General features: G+C 44.6%; 1 protein-coding gene and 1 pseudogene across 1 annotated transcript in view; both read left to right on the top strand.

Moving 5' to 3' along the window:
• Positions 1-18,939, top strand: part of LOC124646683 (cysteine-rich receptor-like protein kinase 44) — a 35,288-nt gene extending 16,349 nt beyond the window's left edge. The window contains exons 2-9 of the mRNA XM_047186766.1: positions 1,334-1,518; positions 2,788-2,967; positions 3,309-3,435; positions 3,567-3,698; positions 3,744-3,828; positions 3,944-4,172; positions 4,276-4,426; positions 18,712-18,939. Of these exons, the coding sequence (XP_047042722.1) occupies positions 1,334-1,518; positions 2,788-2,967; positions 3,309-3,435; positions 3,567-3,698; positions 3,744-3,828; positions 3,944-4,172; positions 4,276-4,426; positions 18,712-18,939 (1,317 nt within the window). The remainder of the gene's footprint in view (positions 1-1,333; positions 1,519-2,787; positions 2,968-3,308; positions 3,436-3,566; positions 3,699-3,743; positions 3,829-3,943; positions 4,173-4,275; positions 4,427-18,711) is intronic.
• A 2,226-nt stretch (positions 18,940-21,165) lies between these two features.
• On the top strand, positions 21,166-23,242 carry LOC124646682 (annotated as a pseudogene).
• Positions 23,243-23,800: the final 558 nt, after the last annotated feature.

Genomic DNA, 23,800 nt, shown 5'->3' with positions numbered 1-23,800 from the left:
CCCTGGTCCCTCGACGTCGTCCCGCAATGTTCCGGCACACGTCCTGGCGGTTGCAAGGGCGTGCCACCTGACCTATACCTGGTCAGGAAGGTGTTGGACTGCTTCAATTAGTCTCCTGCATGGTAGACACGTAAACATTAAATACGAGCCCGATCGGCTCTCAGGTTGCCCTGTGGATCGGCTCGAAGCCGATTGCCCCATGATTCACGTCGAGTTTACGATGACATGGGGATCCTGTTTGATCAATACAAAGTTAAACCAATCCACGACAGTTTAGGGTTCTCACCGTATGATCGGAACATCCTACACGTAGTTGAGCCTAATAGATACGGAAGATGATGGAAAACTAACCCTAAAAGAGGCCTAAAAACCAACATTAAGTCAATTCCCGGAACAATCCCTCTTAGGGCTAACAAACCGCACCTCTCGCACTACCGGATCGTTCAACCCGTTTGCAAGGTCTAACCATACGGATATTAAACTAATCCTTGAGAAACAAGGAGCAACTATAACAGATTGGATCTACTAAACACCGAACAAGCAAGGTGCTGCCCCTACAGCTAGATAGATGTAAGGGCAGCTAGATATCGAGGGACGGCATAGCTAAGCAAACATGTATAAGAAAAGCATCAATGCAAGCCCCAAAACATCTATGATAAGTAGTGTTACTCGCCATCAACAACGCTTCAACACGAGTAACACAATGATAACGAATAAACGTATACTGCCTAGATCGCAAGATGCGATCTAGGCAGCATGATGCTTACCCGGAAGAAACCCTCGAAACAAGGGGTGGCGATGCGCCTGGTTTGTGTTGTTGTGAACGTGATTGTCCTCCTTTCTCAATAACCTTAGGTACATATTTATAGTTCAGGGGACTTTCTAATTCGGACGTGCACCTAACCGTGCACGGGTTAAACTCTATCTTTTAATTCTAAACTAAGATGCAATCTACTATAAAATACAGATACACGAGCATCTAGCCCAAACTCTTCTGGCAAGGCCGCTTCAGAGACGCTCCACGTGTATATCCTTCAAGCTCATCTCAATTACGACCCATCTCCTGATTTGGCCAAAATCTGGTGATAACAGTAGCATAGGTGAAGTATTATACAAGCAATGGTCAACAATTTCCATGGATTTATGAGAATATTCGCGATAGACCCGAGAGTGGCAAGTCTATGGAGGATCAAGTTAGTGCTTAACTTGTTCAATTTGGCATACTACTCTTTGGCTATGTATTGATGTGTGTATTTTCTTAGTTGATGGGGGCGATATATATGTTTTGAGAGAACAAGGACAAGGAGTTGAACTTGATGCATTGCTTCAACAGACTCCAAACTTGCAAGAAATGGAAGATCGTCCAGAAGAAACTCTACAAGGGCGGAAATGGGAGCATCATAATGTGGATGGGCCCTCCAAGGCGGCATCGGCGAGACAACCCACTAGGATCAAGAAGGCAAAGGCGGCTGTTGATGTGGAGGCATCATCGGAGAGGGTGCAAGCGTCAATTGACAGGTGCCTCGGGGGATGTCTCATCAAAGTTGATCTTGAGGCGGCAAGATAATGATGCAAGGTGGGTGGTCTTGATGGAAAAGCAAGACATGAAGATCGATGTCGAGAAGGCAAGATTTGCATTGGGAAAAAAAGTAAATACGACCTCACGATCTTGAAGGATAGCATGGATCTGGAGGTGACGGAATGGCATATGATGGATTGGGTCGCCATCTTTCAACAAAGGAGGGAAACGATGGAAGATCCAGTGGCAATGCGGAGGAGCCATCTTCCATTTGATTTTCATGCTATGCACGCGGCGTTTATAATATGTGTGCCCGAACTATGAATTTATGGCCGAGACTATGAGTTTTCTAATTTTCATAATCTTTAAATTGCAAGAAAAATGGGACAAAATTCTATTGGGACGACCGTATGAGGGCGCCGCTAGGGAGAGACGCCCCCCCATACACGGCAACATGCGCGGGCACCCCCAATTGCGCTTGTCTGACGCTGTTGCAGGACGGTGTATTAGGGCTGCAGCTAGGGATGCCATTAAAAAGCTCGGATCTGAGCCAGCTAATGGCGACAAACAAGTGAGTTGTTGAGAGGGAAAAAGTAAACTGAACCTAAAGTAGTGTTGTCAGTTTGAACATCCACTGGCAGGCCAAGCGCAGCCGTCCGACCCAAGATCGACGCCTCACAGGGATGAATCCTGGCGCGAAGCGGTTAGTTGGAGGGAGGGCTGTTGGATAGACGATCAAGGGTCAAAGTCCAAACCAGCAATAGCAAAGATGAGGTAAACAGTTAACTGAAGACTGAATTCGGTGAACACTTCGTCAGGTGTATCAGTGATCCTGACAGCAACACACTTTTTGTTAACTCACTTTTAAGTTTTAACAATAACATCAGGAAATGCGTAATGATGTGCACAGCTAGGTTGGCACACCGATTAATCCTCCACTACAAACCCCGTTATATTATGGAGAGAAATAAGACCAAAGAGAGACCCGCTCTTGCAAGTCTCCCAGACTAAACTAAAACCCATCAACAAGTTGCTGCTGTCAAAATAAATAAAAAAGAAGTTGCTGGCCTTCCTCGTTACTACGTATGACGGTATGAGCTTTGACTATCTCCACCAGACCACCAGCTCAAACCCGAGCGTTGACAACGCTGCATGTTGAGCGGTTCAGATACACATATGTTACTACTTAATGTAGCTGCAGGTTGATCCACATCTCACTGCCATTTGCCCATAACCTTACTTCACTAAGCTGGATCACATCGTCTTAGCTTCTGCGCCATCCTCCCGTCGACGACCATGGAAATGGCATCTCCTACCTCCGATGGAGACTCGCAGGCAGATCATCCCTCCAGCTCCAGCTTCAGCTCCATTTCCAGCTCCAACTTCAGCTCCATCTCCATTTCCAGCTCCAGCTCCATTTCTAGCTCCAGCTCCATTTCCAGCTCCAAGTAAGTACCGTAACCCTACTACCTACGTTCTTCTCTGGGGTTGATCATGCTCGATTCCGAACTATACCTTTGAGATCCTGATGTCGCTTAGATTCCCGAACTATACCTTTGAGATCCTGATGTCTCTTAATACATCTGAATCTTATCTCCGCTCTTTATGATCCGATCTCCTCTCTTGTTGGCGGTGAACCGATCTGATCTTGTTCGTTCTAGCTTTTGCTCCTGTTAATTGTACATCCCTGCAAACATGAACTTGGAGGGCATTCCAAGAAATGAACAGGTACAATATTACGAAAATATATTATCTGCTCATCCTAAAAGGTTTTATTTTGTACCAGCAGAGACAGTAACATGGCTAGCAAGCTACAGAACGCAGCAAGTCTAACAATCCGAGGATTACAACAAATCACTGATAACTTTTCCGAGGAGCGGAAAATTGGTCAAGGCGCGTATGGAACGGTCTACAAGGTAACAGGGCTTGTTTGACTTCTAACTGTGTGTATACGCGCGTACCTGATTGTAGCGTTAAGTACTACTATACTTGCTGTACTACAAATTTTGATAACTTTTATGGAGTGATCACAATCGATCCTGTATAGGGGGTGCGTGCTAATGGAGAAAAGATTGCTGTGAAGCTGCTCCATAACAAGATGCCAGGAACTGACGATGAGGAATTCAATCGGGAGTTCCAAAACCTTATGAGGCTCGAGCATCACAATGTTGTAAGGTTAGTTAGCTACTGCTACGACACACAACATAAAGCTAGATTGCACGAGGGAAAAACCATCTTTGTAGAGGAGATACACAGGGCTCTCTGCTTCGAGTTCATGGGAAATGGGAGCCTTGCAAAGTATATTACTGGTATGGTGCTTCTCCACTTAACATCATGCTACATGGGAGTATATATTTAGTATGTGGACAAAAGAGGTGTGTCTATATTTTCATTTCAGAGACACTATTTGCTTAAAATATGCAGAGGAAGATGATGGACTTGATTGGGACATGCGTTACAGAATTATAAAGGGCTCCTGCGAGGGTCTACATTACCTTCATGAAGGATCCGAACAACCAATTTACCATCTGGACTTAAAACCTGACAACATATTGCTGGACGAGAATATGATGCCAAAACTAGCCGATTTTGGTTTGTCCAAGTTCTTTGATGGAGAACTAACTATGACCGCAACAAGTGTTATAGGCACACGGCAAGTGAATTCGTCATGCAAATTTGTTTTTTTGTGTGTGTCATAAACTGGAATATGATACTAACTACTATTGTACCTGTGGTATTTATGCTGCAATGTACAGTGGATATATGCCGCCGGAGTACCTATTCGGACGAAAGGTCACGAAGAAATTTGACATATTCAGCCTGGGTGTCATAATGACTAAGATAATTGCAGGGCCTGAAGGCCCCTCCAGAAGGGATGAAATGTCTTACATGAAGTTTATTGATCAAGTAAGAAAGGCTATTTCCACTTCGCAAAATAGATTAGTCATCGTGATTAAGAAAATATCATGCTATTCTTTGCAAATTCCATTGAAAAATAATTAAATGCTACTTCCACTCAGCGCTAAATAAATATTTCCCCTGTTTCAAATTATAAGATGTTTTAGATATTTTAATATGAAGCAATACAAACTGAAATATGTAAACTGACACGCTAATATGCGTCTACATACATATGATTCAGAAAAAAGATAGACCATCTGATGACTAATAGTGGGGTTGTTGGTGCAGCTAGAAGTCGTCTCACACCGGCGCACCCCATACGGCCACGCCACCCCCCTGCCCCAAATGATTTTCTTTGTCACCAAATTATAAATTTTGCATAGTTTAAACAATAATTTAAAGTCTATTTACAGTTTTTAAACACACAATCTATTTCACACACATAGTTTGAAAACACAAAATTATTATCCATACACCAATTAAATAAATTGCAATCCAACAAGTCGGAATCATGGGCCATTTTCTCTCCGCACCCAAAAATGCTCAACTGGATCATTCTGTAGTTGAGTAATGAACACCTACATCTCGGATTTCTTTATGCATCCAGAGGGAAGCAGCAAACTGGCTGGTGTGCCTCTTGTAGAGCCCTTGCCAAGCAAATAAGCAATTCTTCTAAACCGTGTGCATGTAGTCGATACTCAGCAGCATTTCAGGGAAACCTCTCGCTGCATTTTGTGCTAGGATCCGAGTTGTATCTTCTTCATCTGAGGCCCTCAAATAGTCGGGCCCAAACACTGGAATCACTAACTTGCAAAACCTGTAGATAGTCTCGAAGCATGTCGACTCGGCCATGCGCAGATACTCATCGGCTGCATCTGGAGGAGCTCCGTATGTAAGACAACGCATAGCAGCGGTGCACTTCTGAACCGATGAGAACCCCCATAAGCTGGTGCAGTCTTTCTTGTACATGAAGTAGAGCCATACTCTCTGACGCCGAAAACAATCTTCATGAATAACTCCTTGTTCATCCTAAATCGGGAGCGAAAATCCTTTGGCATATGTATTGCGTTGTAAGCGAAGTAGTCGTAGTCAAGCAGCACATCGGCTTGCTGATGCCAGTCTTTGTTTGGTGCCTTCCCAACCCTCAAACCGCCACGTCGAGGCATGCTGATGGCGAGCAGGTGCTGGTGAAGGCGGAGAAGGTTTGCCAACATTAGCAACTGTTATTGCCGCTCGGCGTTGGCATTGGCTTCCTCTTGCATGAACAACTACGCCATCATCTCATCGCCGCTATCCATCGCGGTAATGCACCAAACACCTTGTGGGCGGTGTGCGTCGGGGAGACACCTATGCCGACGGTAGCTTCAGCAACCTAGCAGTGCGAGATGGCAGAGGTGTCGACGTGGTTACGACGGCGGTTTCTGGGTGGGCAGGCAAAGGTCAAGCACGGGGAAGGAGGCGGAGACGGAGGTGATGGCGATGGAGGGGTGGGAGGCGGATTAGAAGAGGCCAGATCGGATGATGAATGAACAGGTTTGGCTGCCAAGAGGGCCCCATGGGGTGAAATCCTGCATGGCCAGGAGTGCCGGTGACCCCAACTTGATCCTTCTGCGGAGGGGCCGGCACGGGTTGCCGACAATTTTATTGAACTCGAAAACACGCCAGCTATTTTTAGGATGCCCAATGTTAGCCCAAAACGAGACCAGCCCCTAAATCGCTACTAGGGTTGCTATGAAGCGTGCACGTTAGGATGCTCTGGCTAACCTAAATTGCATATATAGAACAGGCACACTCCCGAGGCGCCCGGCGGCCCGAAAACCCAAACTGCTCCAACGATGGCGTTATACTAATATGCACGTGCCTGGGGAGGAAGAGAAGAAGGGACCCAAACTGCTCCCTTGTGTGTGTCTTGCCTTGCCGTACATTGATGAAGAAGAGCCGACCATTGTAGAATCGAGGCAGAGAGATTGGAGTAGAGGCACGTGAGGATGGCGAGCGGTGGTCAACACAAACAGATCTGTGACCAGCAAAAAAGTAAGACGTCGGTTGAGCAACCGACAATGAGAAAAACTGATCCATGAGATCAAAAACAATCCTCCATAGCAACTAATCGGCATACAAACCGTAACTACATGGCACTCTACGACGGAACGAAATATCTCTAAATAGGTGTATCACATAGACAGAACTTTATTTTAGGATGCAATAGATCGAGGGCTATACCTCAGAAATCGGAGGTCCTGTGCAAAATTAAATTACAACAGATGATTTCTAGATATAGACGGTTTATCCTCTCTCCCCATCATTTAAAAGAGTTGCTGAGAATCCAGGGAATCAAAACTTCCCGGTGCATGAGCCCCGTTAGATCAAACCGTTCCGGGCCATTGGATCGTCTTCTATGTTTAGCTTGTCTTGAATCCCGCTTTTGCTTCATTAAAGAAAAAAAATCCACACTTAAGTTCTATTAAAAATAAAAAGAAAAAATCCATTGGACATGGAGCTCACTGGAGTTTTTTCCTTGGAGACCTCGTAGCAAAATAAACTGTGCTATTGTAGCAAAGTCGATCTCGTTGGAGACATCGCTAAAAACCTCGTAGCAAAAATATTATGTTATCGTAGCAACACCACAAAAAGTTGTAGCAAAAAAACTGTGCTGCTGTAGCAAAAATATTTCGTTGGCCAAAAAGAATCCAGCAAGACCTCACCCGCAGCCACCATGCCGCCACCCTCCCTTGTAGCAATGACACCTCAGCTTTGCAGCTCCGGACACCACCGCATGCAGCTCTGCCGTCGTTCATTTGTAGCATCCACACCCTTCCTTCATAACTCAAGTGACCACCACATGGAGCATCGGCGCCATGGCTTCGCAGCCCGCCACCATTTATTTGCAGCACCGACGACCTCCGCATGCAGCTTAATTTGCAGCACCATGGGCTCTGGCTTGCAGATCTTCTGCCCTTGCTTTGCAGCACCAACAACCACCACATGTTGCTCCGTCGTCATTCCTTCACAACACCCCAAACTCTCTCAATCATAGGCCAAAAAGGATTCACCCGACCTTGACCATGTCATCCACGATGGCGAACTCCCTAGCCATGTCGCCCATGGAAACACCTATGATCACCAGAGAAGATTATCCATGTCCTCAGGAGGCCTCCTCGCATCCAACCTTGAGCGGGTGGTCAAGCCCAAGCTCGGAACACACTTCACAAGCGGAGGTCCACCCCTCGGTCGATGGCTGCATGTAGAATAAAAGGGCATTGGCTGTTGCACGGGAGGAGGACGGTGGGCGGCGGGCGGTGTCATGATGTCGACGTGGAAACCAGAGAAGGCGAGCGCGGGGGCGTGCCTCCATATGGCTGGGGCATGCTCGGTACCTCTAGATCGGTGCATGTGGGGAATGGAGGGGTGGCATTATGGTTTGCAGAGAGGAACAGAGGGGCAACGTTATGGTTTGCGGAGGAGAACGGAGGGGCGACATTATGGTTTGCAGAGGGGAACAGAGGGGCGGCATTGTGGTTTGCGGCAAAGAACGGAGGGGCGCCGGCATGGCCGCAGTCCCCAACATGGATGTCATAAAGAATCTTCTATCCCTCCTTGGGCGACACACAACGCTGGAACACACCGGTAATGCTACGCTTGTAGAGCATGTTGTTGATGATGGTGAATGACTTAGCACGACGCACGATTTGTCGCGACTGCATTTAATCCCTTGGAAGAGTCTGGTCATCCAGGTACGCAAGGTACGACCTAGTCCAATCTGCAGTCGCCTTAATGATTGAGATTAGGACCGAGTAGGGCGACAGAGGGGCCGCTAGCTCGACTTCTCTCGGCGGTGCAACTGAAGCGCTAGTCTAAAGGCCAGTGCTCTTCGACTCAATTGCATTGCGCTCTCCCTCCATCTTCACCTCCAAGGTGGAGAATTTCTCCCTCCACTCGGCAACTTTGACCTTTGCGTCTTCCCAAGCCTTGAAGGTGGTGTTGTACCGCTCATCCATCTCTTACATCTTAGCGTGCACTTCCTTGGTGGGGAGATAGCCTTCACATTCTTTGGCGAGTTCATTCACATTCTTCTCTAATAACAAATTCCGGATTAGTCGCTATAATAAATACCAACTACACCCAATGAATTTTGGAGTACTTACTTGATGCAACCTCCAACTGGCCGTCCCTCTTCATCGCCAGAGACAACTCATGTGTCAGTCGTTCGACCTCTGCGTTGGCCAACTTCACGATGCGCTATTAAAAGAAAAACACAAGACATAGGGTCATGCAGCTATGGGGCCTCAAGTCACCTCTACAAGAGGACTCGAGCCTCAGGGATTACTACTACTACCTCCGTTTCAAGGAATAAGGCGCACGCGTATTCCAAGACGAACTTTGACCATAAAAATTAAGCGAAAAAATCTTGATTATATTATATGTAATTAGTATCGTTGGATTCGTATTGAAAAACACTTTTTAATGATGCTAATTTCATAGAAAAAATCTTTATCTATTTAGGTCAAACAAAAAGCACGTAAAACGAGGACGCCTTATTCCTTGAAACGGAGGTAGTACTACGCATAATCTAGAAACAACAAGGACTTACCTCATGAGCTTTCCCAGAAGGTGATGCGGTTCCCTAAATTTGACTGAAGGAAGATGCGACGCTTCAGCCCTGTCGGTCGCTGCTAATTCGCTATCGGAGGTTATTAACACGATCTCCTTCACCGGCCGCGACTACTGCTTCTCCACCTCCCTCTCTAGGCTCTTCTTCGATGTTGGTGATTGTTTCTTGCCTACCTCTTGCTCCAAGTCAGTCGTTGACACCTTGGTGGAGGCGCCAGCCGTTGGCCTTGCAGAGAAAGGGGGAAGGGTTGACCTCGATGACTCTTTTGTCGTGGCATCTTTCTTCCGCCTCCAATTCCTTGGCCGCTGCCGACTCCATGTCCACCGCTGACTCCTTAGCCGTCGTCGATTTCTTCATCGTCTTGGGCTTGATCCTAGAGCATATAAGTTTCATTAGAACAATATAAAAGAAGATATGAAGCAAATTAGAGATAAATATCCTTACTTCAAGACCTGCAACGTCTTCAATCCGCCACCGATCGGCTCATGGACTTCCAACACCTTTCCCATGGAGCGATTCAGGCTCATTCCCATTTCAAGGATGGAGGCTTGCTTCATCCGTTTGCACCTCTCCCCCTCCGTGAGTTGAGAGGGGTTCTTCTTCTTCGGAGAGGAGGCGGCCTCCTCCTCTTGGGCTGACAAGGTGGAAGCCGCGATGTCCCTTTTTATATCCACGAGTGTGGGCCACGGGCTCGCGATCCGACTCCTTTGCCTCGTCGTCGTCCTCCTCTCCACCGTTGGTTTCCTCCTCTTCTTCGTCGGTTTCTTTTTCTGATGCCTCACACCAGACTTCTGGCTCATCCGCTGGGAGACGAGGCAGGCCCTCGACGGTTCTCCAAGTATGTAAACAATGGACGAGTCAGAAGTTCTCGCCAATTGAAAGTATCAACAAAATTGCAAAACCATCGGTTCTTACCTCGGGAGCCGAGTTCTCCTCTATGCATGATAGAAACGCTCATTGAAGGTGGTAAACTTGGCCGTGATCTTCTTCACGACCATGGAGTATTCCGCGAGTGGTCACTCCATCGCAGTCGTCCACGCCGGGTTACTCTGCCTTTGATACTCGCATATCAAGTGGGCACACGTGCGAAGGTGGGTGAGTCACCAGGATATTGAGAAGTTGTACAGATTTATTCCCTCCGGGCTGTAGTCTTTGGCCCGACAAGGAAAACTCTCATAGCCTTAACAATTTCCTTCTAGTCCTTGGGAAGGCTCTCCATTCGTAGTGTCAACACCCGGATTTTTAAGTCCGGATGCCTATTATGTCATACATCGCAATCCCAGGAATATTGTTGTTGCGAGGCATAATAGTTAAGTATCACAGTCATCATTCATTACAAACCATAATGTCTTACAATTTGGAATCACATGATCCATATTACACAAATAGTTGATCTATTGATCAACGAACTGATCAACGAACAAACATAAGTTCATAGCAGAAGCGTAAAGATAAATGGACTCTATAGCCCACAGGCCAACGCTTGACGTTAGCAGACTCCTAGTTGTTGTAGACGTTCTGCTGACCGTCCTCCTCGTACTGCTGCTCCTCTTCATAGTCTGGCCATTTGAATAGCCAGAGACACAGCCGTGAGTACTTTAAGTACTCGCAAACTAATACTAGTGTAAGTGCTAGCAATTTTAGTAAGGGGGTGCTAAGCTCTAGTTTCTTTGCATAAAGCCAATTTTAGTTCGCAAGTATTTGCTAAAGACTTATTCAGGTGCTAACTAACTCAAGTGGGAACATTAGTGCCATTCCCACAACTCTGTTGTGATTCAAGTCAAAGTCACCATTCACCATTCAAAATTTTCAAGGTTTAACACTGGAAACTGTATGGCCTTTCCAACCGTCCGTAACCGTGGACACGGCTATTCGAATAGGTTTACACTCTGCAGAGGTTGCACACTTGTGCCACAACATTTGATTTCATCCGTCGGGATTACACCGAATCATCGTAACACAGTACGCGGATCATCAACCATAACCTTTCATTTACTAACCCTAGTATGAGCACCTCTCCCCATGAGCTTGGCCTCCCGAGTGAAGACCAACTCGTCAACTCCGGGAGCTGCACAGGGCTTGGCCGTACAATTCACCTTAATTCACATCATTTCTCAACAACGGAGGCAGCATCGGCATAACCCCTATGATGTGTGTTCAGAAGGAACCCATACTAAGATACATAAACTTCTAGTTAAGCCCTTACCCATAATCAGGTATTGTGGGGGTACTCAAGAATTGGAAAGGTATCGCATCCAAACCAATATTAGTTTTAATCAAAAATCACTATCTTCTCTTGGTCATCTTCACCTTCAAAATTCATTTCATAGTTTTCATCATCATTATTTCACCCCACATGTTCCCATCTAGAGTAGTCATCTTTAGTTTAGCACTAGCATCTAGGTATGAGGGGTGCTAAGTACTTTTGCTTTGCTTCTAGGCTAACTTTGATACTCTCGTACTAATCTAACATTAACCCCATTGAATCATGAATCAAAAAGTACTTTGATAAAACAACGGTAAATAAAGCCTGGAAGTAAAACTGGGAAGTAGGCTTATGAACATAAAGTAAAATGGGTAATGCTTTGCTCATGGTGAGCTTGGCACTTTGCAAGAGTATTATCTTGCCTTGGTTGGGGAATTGGTCAAAGTGGTCTTCTTCTCCTTGAAAGTAGACCTCCTCCTCCTCTTGGTACTCCTCGGTACTAGCGTCTAGAATACGAATACGGGGTACACAATCATCACACCAAACTTATTTACTAAGCTAAGAACACACATGACTTACACAACTTAAACTAGCATCACACATTACTATTAAGTGGGTGGATGTGTTTTTATTATTTAAGAAAAATAATTTCCTCTCATATTAACTTAGGTGTTATTTTTATTTATTTAGAGAAATAATTTCCTCTCATTATCTTATTAAGATTTAATTTCTCTCATGAATAATATATGACCTAGGTTGACCAAAATCAACCTCTTCATACTTATCATTTAAGAAAATGATTTAAGTGAGGGGTAGCACCTCATACAATTTAATCCTAGCATGGTAAATATTTAATATCATCAACAAACCATATGAGACCTATATGACCAGAGTCTCTACCTCATTTTGGGATTGTTTATGACAAGATTTAAATGAGAGAAAACTCCCATATGATTTATTCATATTTTTGGACAATATCTTTGACTAGAATTAGCCATATAGTCCTTTAATTAAACTAGGCCATGATCATACAAAGTAAGCAGGGCATATTTTTGTAAAAACAATTAGTATAAGTGTAATGTGATTTATAGGAGTTGGAAATAACTTAAAAGCAGTTGTGGTTGATTTTTAATAATTTTTCTAAGGCAGAAAAGTCCCTGTCTTGTTTATTTTCTCACTTTAATTCTATAAGAGATCTAGGGTTCAAACCAGTGGCATTGTGTAGATAAAATCCTAAGCTTTCCAAATATATAAAATTTGTAAAATTTGGTTTGGTGGATTTTATCCTATTTAATTTTGAATACAGCACCAGAGAGTATTTAACTTAATTCGAAAATTCAATTTTGAATTTAGTGGGCTTAGGCGGGAAGGCTACTGGGCTAAACAGGGGAAAGGAGAATGGGCCGGCCCAGTACTGCGTCCAGCGCAGCGGGCCAACTGACAGCGTGGGGGCCACGCGTCAGCGGGACCTAACAGGCGAAGCGGTGCGCGCTTGTCTGCGCCGTAGGATTAGGCGAGGATCGGACGGACGACGTGCGCCGTCGTCTCCGACGAGAGAGGGCTACTGGCGCGGCAACGGTGGGGGGTCGGAGACTCACCGGCGGCGCGGCGATGGTCGGAGAGGGGTTGCGGCGAGGTTGTCGATGATGCTGAAGCAGATGGAAGCAGCGGCGGCGCCTGGGGTGCACTGCAACGACGGCGCCCTTCTCAGCACCTCCGTGGGCACCGAGCTCCAAATTCCGGTGAGGCAGCGGCGAATGTGGAGAAGGGAGAGGCTTGAGAGGCTCAGAGGTGATAGGGAAGACTGATGGTGTGCTGGAATTGAGACGGGAGGGGCTGCTTTTATAGCCTCCTCGAGCATCTGCGGGAGGTCACGGGTGACGACGGCGAGGCCCTGCTGCAGGCGATCAACAGCGTGGGCAAGGTCATGGCATCGTTCAGGAGGTCACAGCGAGCGTCACGGTGCCCTCGGAATAGCAGGAGGTGGTCAAGCACAGTGGGGAGGGTCATGCGTCCGTGGGTACTGTGGCGGTCGTCATCGTCCTCCGTGATGGTGACAGGGCGCTGGCAAGCTCGTGGTGATGTCTGGCGGCGTCCTGGTGCTGAGGTGGAGCTACGCACGGGCGCTGATGGCGAGGCGTGGTTGGAGTTGACGGGTCTCTGTGGCGCTCTGGCGTCGCGACCATGCACGGCATGGCGTCGCTGGAGCGTGCTGGGCGCGCCTGTGCTGGCGTGTGCAAGCGGTCTCTTGGTCAAGGGAGGGCACGAGCCGATGCAGGGGAGTGGGGTGAGCGTCCAGGACATGACGGTGCAAGGCTGAGGTGAAGGGGGAGAGAGATGGCATGGTGAGGCCATGCCATGCCACGGCATGGTCATGCCACGGTCATGGTGACCGAGTGGAAGGGTGGCAGGGGTTGGCACTGGTGCTGAGGGGTGTGATGGAGTTCCAGGAGTGCAGTGGTGGCTCAGGTTGGACTGGGTCCTCTCCAAATTTCAGTATGGGCAACAATTATATGCCTGCCCTAAAGGTGTTTGATGTAATGCCCGAAAGAAAAATATTTTTGAATTTTGAAATTCTTTTTGGTGGGTTATAATCATATATTAAATGGAGTAGAATGGTGTTGGTTTGGTTCAATTTGGAATTGAAATGCAAAATCCCAATTTGCATATGATCTTCACTTTGATAAAAAGTCTCCACTTTGCTTGATTGCCATCTGAAATAGAGATAGAATTTGGGGGTGTGTTCTTGAGCAAAGTTGTTCTCCTTGATGTTGTCTTGGATGAGGTGCAAATAATTGGTCAAGTGTAGAAGTGAAAACTCACAAACCAGAGGCTCAAAGTGAGCATCAGGCTAAAATTGCCTCATATGACCATAATCACATGTGAGCTCATATTTGATTCAAATTTGATTTGAAAAGTGTTTGATTGTTTCCAAAGTTGTTAATATGTGTTTAGTATCCATTTACACCCAATGGTGCAAACCAAAAAGGTCTAGGTCAAGGATTTGTAAAAATGGCCTAAGCCTTATGTGTGTGTGAAATTGATTTTTATAATTTCTTTTCTATTTTCTTTTTATTTGACTTTGGATGATCAAGTGATCATTGCTAGGGTTTTAGAGTGAGAGAGAACACATAAGCAAGCATCATGGCAAAAGCACACTCAATTAATTAATAAGGTGATCTATATGCATAGCCCTATATGATGAGAAAAAGTTTTTGTTGACTCTTATTTTTGGGTTCTTGGAATCTCTCTCTCTTATTCTTTTATTGAAAACTTGGGATGTTACACGTAGGTTGTGGGGCTCGTTCCTCTACGACGTGTATTGGAGCATAGACTCTAGCCACCGTGAGTCGCCTCCTTATGTAGAACTAGTATTTGCACCACATAGTTTGCGCCTTCTTCGGCAGCTCTATAAGTCAATGAACTACTCCTTGCCCTAGACCCGCCCCCTACGACTACCATGGGACCCTTCAGGGTCTCATGGGTGACTGTACCGTGGAAAATGGTAAGCCACAGAGGCAAATACGATGGACATCCTAAGTAGCCTTCTCAAAGGGCGACAAAGAGAATAATTTGTTGAGGGCTATGGGGTCCTAGATCTGTGAGCTTGATTTTATAAAAGGCTAGGAACCGCCATAGGAAGTGGGAGGTCTGAAAAGATAGGTTGTTGTCCAAGAAACTCAAAGAATACCACAAACTTACCTGTGTAGAGCTGACACCTCTTCGTCGCTCGGGATTCGCCACCAATTGATATTTACCTCGAGGATGATCCCTGAAGAGATGTACAAAAGCAACATTTCCGCCCTTATCTTCGAGTGGCACCACACGCCCTTGATCGCCATGTAAGCCTTGCTCTCGGTTTCTGTTGGAGGGAAGCGTGAAGCTTGAAGGTGCCGCAATGGCGGCGCAAGGAAGAAGAGGAAGTGGAAACAATGAGCACACTCACATGTAGATCCAGTTGCCTTAACTAGGTGGGCATGGAATTATCCCGTTGCCCCCATCGTGCGCGGCGGCGGTTGGAAGTCCGTGCGAACGTGCCGGAAATTTGCGGCGCTTATCGCTCCGCGTCTACACGTCCAGACATCGTGCGGCACCGATTCCCGATCAGTCCCATCACATGGATATGAATGCACTTGCTCCGTCCCAAGACGACTCCGAGTCTAGTCCCATCATAGTCCCATCAGACTGGCCTAACACAGGAATATGTCAGACGACAATAACTACTCGACAAAAGGATCGTCCGATTCCTTCTAAAGCGACTCCATTTGGCAAAGTGTTTTGTGACTTGATTCTGAGGGAGTCGATGCTGCGTGCCATAGTGACCACTTTCCATTGACGTGACCAAAATCAACTGAGCTTTGGCGGGGCAATCTTTACTTCGTGGTTGCCTCTTTGTTTCAGGAGTTCACTAATGACTCGCCGACGGCTTTGTGCTGGAATCGCCCAAAGCTGACTCAACACTCGAAGCTGACACCATGTCCCTGACGCACTCGAGGGACTACTGGTGGTGATATGCCTAACAGGGTATACCATGAAGGGGAGTCGCCAGCCGTGTTAGGAGATACGAAGCCAGCCCAACTCGCATGGGCTCGCAAGGGGTGATGAATGGACTCGCAGAGGACCAAGGAAGAAGCTTAATGCGCAGTCGGCCTGATAGGAGAGTCCGAGTTCCTAGACAAATTGGTCTTATCTGTGTAAACCCAACTGAGGGTGTCCATATAAACCCTCGGATGAAACCCTAGAAGGGGACACTTTTCACCATGACACATCTACACTCTACGGCCAGCGCCTCAGCTCTTGTATTCTCCTAGCCGCCATAGCCAACTCGGGACCCCCCTAAACTCTAGCAGGAAGTATGTCTTTACCTCTCTAGAGGGGCGTAAAATCCCTTGTCTTGCTGATCTCGATCCGAAGATGTCTACGTCATCCCTGTCTCACGACTCTCTCAAGCTATCCCTGTAGCATCTTCCGTGGTGACCCCACGACAGCGCTGGCAGGGGGCTGGCCGATGGTGGGGAAGATGAGGTGAGCAGGGAGAGGATAAGGTTGTTGAAACAGGGCGTTGGGCTGGTTGGTTGGTCCAAGAAAAGCGACCTATATCGACGCACATCCAATGTCCACACACCCGTAGGACGCAAAGCGTTTTTTCCTTAAAAAGGCAATTGCACAGAAAATATTTGTATCACTATCATATGTAGTCAATCAAACATGCTGAAAATTAAGTATTCATTGTTAATAGTTGGACATAAGTATCAAATTTTTTAATTAGAATTATTTTTCCTTGCCGGTGCAACAGTGACCGGAACACTTAACACAAAAATTATCCCATACGTGTATAAATAGATTGCCTACCCCTTTCCATCAGTTCGGACTTTTGGTTCAAGTGGCTAGTGCATGAACCTTAACATGGTATCAGAGCCCCAGGTCTCGAGTTCAAATCCTGACTTTCACAATTTATTCTAAATTCCCCCGTAGCCTCTTGCCGTGTGGCCTACCCCTTTCCATCAGTTCGGACTTTTGGTTCAAGTGGCTAGTGCATGAACCTTAACAAGTACTACATATCTTTTTTTCGAACTTCAGAAGTGCTATATATCTAATTGTTCTTGGATACTAAAAATTTCGGTGCGTCATATATTCCGCTTCCTATGAAATTGAGTAACTTTTATTATGCTTAGAACGCAGTATCAGATTTTTTTACCCATCGTTGGTAGTTGCAGTAGAAGGAAAATGTAATGGTGGAGATCAAGGAACTGCACCCAGACGATTAGAGTCCCAACCACTGCGGTAAATACAACTTCAGGACCTTATGGCGCCCGCACCTAATCTCCCACCGTCCGACACAGGTGGAGATTCGCACTCGCGCTTTATGCAAAAAGAACCCTGCACATTCCGCTAATTAGGGACTGGTTCTGAGAGGAGATGGTATAAATATCCCAAATCCTCCTGAAACCCTAAGCGGACCCCAGATCCGCTCGCTACCAGCCGCCGCCACCCCGCTTTCTTCCGCCGCGGCCGCCTTCCTCCGGCGACGAGCGCCGCCGCCTAGCCGCCTTCCTCCGCCGCGGCCGCCTTCCTCCACGTCCTCTGCGCGCGGGATCTACGCCGTGGGAGGCGCCGCCTCGCCGCCCAGCTCCGGCCGCCGCCTCTCCGCCGTCCAGCGTGCGGGATCTCCGCCGTGGGAGCCGCCGCCTCGCCACGGGGACCCCTGTCATCCCCGGCCTCGCCGCCCCTCTCCGAACACGGCCTCTGGATCTCTTCTTTTTTTTTTCGTTTCTTACCTCCTTTTCTTGATTAGGATCTAGTTAGGATCTGTGAAGATCTTTGGTAAATCTCTGGATAGGTTCCTCATGGATCTTCTGGCCATTTTTTCATAGATACTTTTGTGACAGTGTTAGATATTTTTGAGGAAATCATGTTACTTGTAAAGATCTGTGGACAATCAATGTATCCATTGGTTCCTTGTGATATTTTCGGGATTTTTTTATATGGAAAAATGTTACTTATAATTGCTACAATGGATATGCAATGCAATTTCGCAACTGTGTTAGATATTCATGCGGATCCAGAAGATCTGTGGTTAAAATCAATGGATCCATTGGTTCCTTATGAATTTGTGGGGATTTTTTTATATGGAAAAATGTTATTTATAATTGCAACAATAGATACACACTGCAAATTTGCAAAGAACTTTTGAATAACAAGAGTGGATCCACTCTGGATTTTGCACAGAACTTCATAAGCAGAAGGACTTCCAAAAATGAATTTGACAAAACCCAGGGTTGTTTTTGCAAAAACAAGTCACCAATCTCAATGCGTTGGACGGAAGAGATTAGGTGCGGGCGCCATAAGGTCCTGGCGAAATGCGCGTCCCAACCACTGAGCAGTGAGTCCTATGCCTGCCAAAAATTGCTATGCGTGTGTGCCCAGATTCTGAGAAAGGAGTAAATGATATATACTTTTTGACCGTCTAATGCTTGATTATACACTCGTTATACGTCCTATGATGAAGATTGCTAATCACAAAATTTGGGGCCCCAGAATGAGTATCCAGCCCATGAGCTGCTTGACGGGATTGCTTGATTCTGTCGGGCAACTGCTGTGCTTTCCGTTGTTGCTTGGGTCGTTGTTTGGATCTTTGTTCCACTTACACGAGTACTCAATCTTTTTGTTTGGATCTTTGTTCTCCTTGACGTATGATATGCTCAAAAGTAAGTCTTTGCTCCCGCGTACTATTTCCAAACAAAAAGATTGAGTACTCGCGTTCTAAAACGACATCTAGAAATACCCTGGATAAAGTCCTTTTTATTCAGCGGCTGTGGAGGTACCTATGCGTTCACCAGATATGTAGGAGTATATAGGAGTAATGTAGGAGTAGTTATTTTCTTGACCATTCATGTGTTAAAGAAAATAAGCCTTTACAATTTTCAGACTGAGGATTTATTATTCTACCTCGACGCACTTTGATTTTCGTAGGTACAGAGAAAATGGAGGAACAGGTTGCGAAAAAAATGGCACGCTTCCAGACCACTACAAGCATATTGCCAACAAGTGAAAACATGCATTGAAATAGCAGTGTGCTGCATGGAGACTGATAGGAACAAAAGACCCAGTATACTGGAGATCGTCCAGAAACTGAATGAGACTGAATCTTTGGTCGAAGAGTTCAAAAATGACCGCAGTGATCACGGACGGACAAGGTAATGAACACATCATTGTTTTTTTTTTTTTTTTTTTGCGAAATGGGAGCCACGCCCCAGCCTTTGCATCAATAGATGCACACAGCCGTATTTTTATTGCAAATATATAATTCAATCATTACAATCATGGATCCACTAAGGTTGAGACAAAAATCAACCAAAGAAAAATGATAGAGATCGGGCCGCTATTTTTTCGATTAAGGGAATATATTAATATGAAAAGATACAATTACATCCAACATCTGCAACAACGCAACACCCTAATGGCAGTACAGATGCACATATCTAAAAAAGATAAAAAAAACTAATAAAGAAAAGTCCCGCTATAGTATTCCAAGCCTAACAACAATAATACATTTGCAGTCCTATTAATATGTCTCCAACCAGTAGCCTGGAAGAAGAAATATCAGTCATGCTTCATTCATATTTCATAACTAAGATGTAGGAGTGCCATAGGAATTTCGGGATACAAATCTTATTAACTTTTCCCTGTGGAAGTGTTTGGATCCAAAGGATTCAGGTCCTAAGATTTTTTTTCTGAAGTGTTCCTTTGTAGGCCAACCTCATTTGCAATTAATTGTGTATAGAGTTTATTTCATCCAGAAAATGAGCCCTCCAAGATTCCAACGGATTAATTTCCTAGACTTCAATTTCACGAGATTCCTAGCAAGTGCTTAGATCATTAGAAAAAAAAAAGTCCTTTACATCTGTGACAACTATGACATGCATTCAATCTTTTTAGGGGCAACCAAGTTCTTGGTTTAATGACATCCTGTTCGTGTCTTTTCCATATCCCACGAACCAGAGCCATGTACTATGTATACACCTTAAATTTCCATGGTCTAAAAGACTAAAACCTTGTTACAAATCCCCGTAAGTTAATATAAACCAACTGTATGGGGATTTGTAACAAGGTTTTGTAACAGGCATAACATTGTTTTGACACAGAGGTGGAATTTAACCTTCCATAAAAGTTTGTAGGGTATAACCACATAGTATTCATTGCAGTGTAAAAAAAATACAGACTTAAAGCACTAGAGGAAGAAAGTGTCCAAAGTAGTGAATCAAATTCTTCATCTAGGACAACATTCGCACATATATTTTTAGTCATTCCACAAAATGTCTTTTTTTTTCCCAACTGATGCTCTTAAACTGAATGTGCTACTCTCTGGAGGGTAATTTGGGTGGGAAGCTTCACACAATAATAAAGTAAAGCATTAACTCACATAATCAGGATATGGGAATCAGGATGTGTTCATGGTAATGACTGGATGCTCACAAAAATCAGCACGAGTTCCTCCCTGAATGAAGGAATAGGTTGCCTAACCACCTGAATACCTGATCACAGGAAAACCCATGAGAATGCCAACTTCCATACCCATCTGTCCTGGAAGAACATGACCTAAGACCTTCGAGATCGAAAGTCTACACTCGTTTATCATCCAGAGCGCGAGCACACTCGACGAAGCCTGCCAAAGTGGCCAATGAGGAGCGTGGGTTCACCTCCTATTTATCGTCACACCTATGTCCTCGAACTGCTCATCAGAGCCTCTTAAGAGTTGGGCACCACCATCCCCATGGGAGGGGAACTTTTTGTTACTTAGCTTGTCTATTACTCTCCCTGGGGGCCTGGTCCTAAATGCAAGAACAAACTTATCGTCACAGTGATATCGATCAAAAGAGATATTTTCCTCGGACTAGGAGAACCGTAGCGCCATGCTAGGAATCTAAGTGGATTTTGTTTGGTGCGTGGTACTGAATGTCTGAAGAAAGAAATGCGTGGAACAAGGGACTGAAACAACCCACAACGGTAAAACCAAAAAAAAGTAGGTACAATTGGGAAATACTCCCTCCATCCCTATGTGTTATTGTAATCTGTTAAATCATGTATTGGTTGTAATAACATCTTATATTATGGGACGAAGGAAGTAGTATTGAGGGCCAAGTGTCCAATAGCAGAACAATTAAAATATGTATGTGCCTTTGTTTGTGAATTAATTTTGCACCCAACCTCTTCTTTTGCAAAAACAAATCTTTAAATATGACACCTACTTTAAATTGTGTTACGTGCTAGTATATATTTTCTTTAATTTGCTCCGCTGAAGACTTTTGGTTTGTAAGAGTACACAGGACCACGCGTGGAAAGTCACAGGATGAAGTTATGACTTTAAGTATGAAGACAAGCGAAGCTACTGAGCTAACACAACTAACTATTCGGCAACTTCAAAAGATGACAGATAATTTCTCTGAGGACCGTAAAATTGGAAAAGGGACATATGGAGAAGTTTACAGGGTAAGTTCCTTCCAGCCGGTCATGTTTGGTTTCGAATTTTGTATATTCCAGTGTGTCAGACAATATACGTTGCTTAACTGCTGACTGGACAACTTCCGACCTTGTTTCTGTTGTGCTAACATTTTGATGAGGCCATATAAAATATAGAAAAAGCTAAATGTAGCCTTTTACAATTCTACGTGTATTCTCTAACTTTCAAATATGATTGAATGCTGATGATAATTCTTGAGTAGGGATTGCAAAACAACGGAGAAGAGATTGCCGTGAAGTTAATTCGCAATGGCTCACATGCAGAGACCGACACACGATTCCAACGAGAGTTTGAAAACCTTATGATGCTCAACCATCAAAACATTGTACCCTTAGCTGGGTACTGCTATGAAACACAACGGGAACCTATTGAGTACAAGGGAAAAAAAAATTTGTTCACAAAGAATACAGAGCACTCTGCTTTCAGTACATGAAAAATGGGAGCCTTCAAAAGCATCTTTCAGGTATAATGGTACTAAACTTTGAGTTTATATGCTTCTTAACAATTTAGCATCCAAAGAGAAAGTTGTGTGGATTTGGAATTCACCAACACCCTTAATTTATTTGCATTTGCAGACGAATTACATGGTCTTGACTGGCAGACACGGTATGAAATTATCAAGCAGATCTGCAAAGGTTTAGAATACCTTCATGAAGGATTAGAAGAACCCCTATACCATTTGGACCTAAAACCCGATAATATACTACTAGATGAGAACATGTTACCAAAACTGACAGGATTTGGTGGTCTGAGCCCGCTCTATGACAGTAAAGAAACCATGGTAACAGAAGATTCTACAGGAACACTGTAAGTTAAAGCCTTATGCAGACTATTTACTTTCTAATGAAGAAAAATATAATTACACATACATATTCATTGTATCTGTCATGTTTTTCTCTGCCATGCAAAGTGGATATCTTCCCCCAGAATTCCTTTCAAAGAAAATAATCTCGACGAAGTTTGACATATTCAGCCTGGGTGTTGTGATGACAAAGATAATCGCAGGGCCAGGAGGCCCTGCCAAATATTCTGAAATGACGCGTCAAGAGTTTATTGATCAAGTATGCAATAGTATTTATTCCTTTCCAAAAATTAGATCAATAGTTCACTTATATATACAGATATATATTATAATGTGGTTACATTTATTACCGTTCTAGCCTTATACTCGATTACGCAGGTATGTGAAAACTGGAGGAACATGTTGGCAACATGGAGTTCTTCCTGGCCACTAGAAGCATACTGCAAGCAAGTGAAAATATGCACCAGGATAGCACTGAGCTGCATGGATGATGATAGGCACAAAAGGCCCAGTATAGTGGATATCATCGATAAACTGAATGAAACTGAAACTGAGATTGACAAGGTAAAATTTCTTGTTAACAAAGAACATTTATAGTAATCAATGGTTATGGATGCTATGTATATTTATCTATTATATAACTAAAACAGAAGACATAAGATGACCAGGATTTATCAATTTAGAGCCATAGCATATCAAAAGTGGAGATTAATCAATATGGATCTAAGCACATAACTACAAAGAGAGAGACCACTCCATCATGTCGCCTATTTGTACAGGTTTTGGTAACATATCTTGTTACCATAACATAGCGCATGCTAAGAGGAAATAACTCTACAACCTTATAACGAAATATTTGATACTACTCATATGATTCCATACACAATGGGGTAATAAACATAAACTAGTATATACACTTGTCTATGTTTTTGTGGACCACGAACAACAGGTGCTCTGCTTATGCATTATAGAAGAGGAAAAAAGATGTGGTTACGACTATAGAAGTGACGCATGGAAGTGACCCATGCCGCGCAACAAAACTCATCTAACAGCTACATCTCTGGACTCTCCGAGGCTAGGGTTAACTGTTCAGCATGGCACAACAGAGAGGATGATAGACATCACAGCCTGACTATGCCTGTGTGAAATAGATAAACTTCAAGGATAGCTTCAACCACTAGATATGCAGCAGAAAAAACAAACACAAGCACACACACAAGTGTCAGAAAGATTTACGTGGAAAACCTTCTCAACGAGGAGGGAAAAACCACGGGTGTGGACTAACCGGTCCACGCAAACTTCACTATGAGCAACCTGGGTACAGAGTCTTCTCTAGAACATCTAGAGATTATAACACACTTCAGTTCGTTGCCCACCGGCCACGACAACAACATCAACCACAAGATGCAAGATACAACAAAGTAGAGATATCATAGTTTCTATCCTCTCCGGTAATCAACAAACTACTCTTAAGCGGTAGATCCAATCAGCACCAAATTTGGTAGCAATTAGACATATGAGTTCCCAACATACGGACCGAAAATCAACTCAAGACACCACTTGCCTTCCCAAAACTGCTATGTGCTGAAACTGCAGCAGTTCGAGCTAACTTAACCCCTCTAAAATCTGATTCTCCACTGACCCAAATCTCAAACCAACTAACTAGATAGAATACTCAAAGTAAGTAACAAGCTCATCGAGTTTGGAGCCGATCCAAGAACGTTTGAGCCTCCAAACAC

The sequence above is a fragment of the Lolium rigidum genome, chromosome 4 (genome assembly GCF_022539505.1).
Source record: "Lolium rigidum isolate FL_2022 chromosome 4, APGP_CSIRO_Lrig_0.1, whole genome shotgun sequence".
Lineage (NCBI taxonomy): Eukaryota > Viridiplantae > Streptophyta > Magnoliopsida > Poales > Poaceae > Lolium > Lolium rigidum.
The sequence above is the reverse complement of the archived record's forward strand: the minus strand, read 5'-3'. Positions and strand labels throughout refer to the sequence as shown.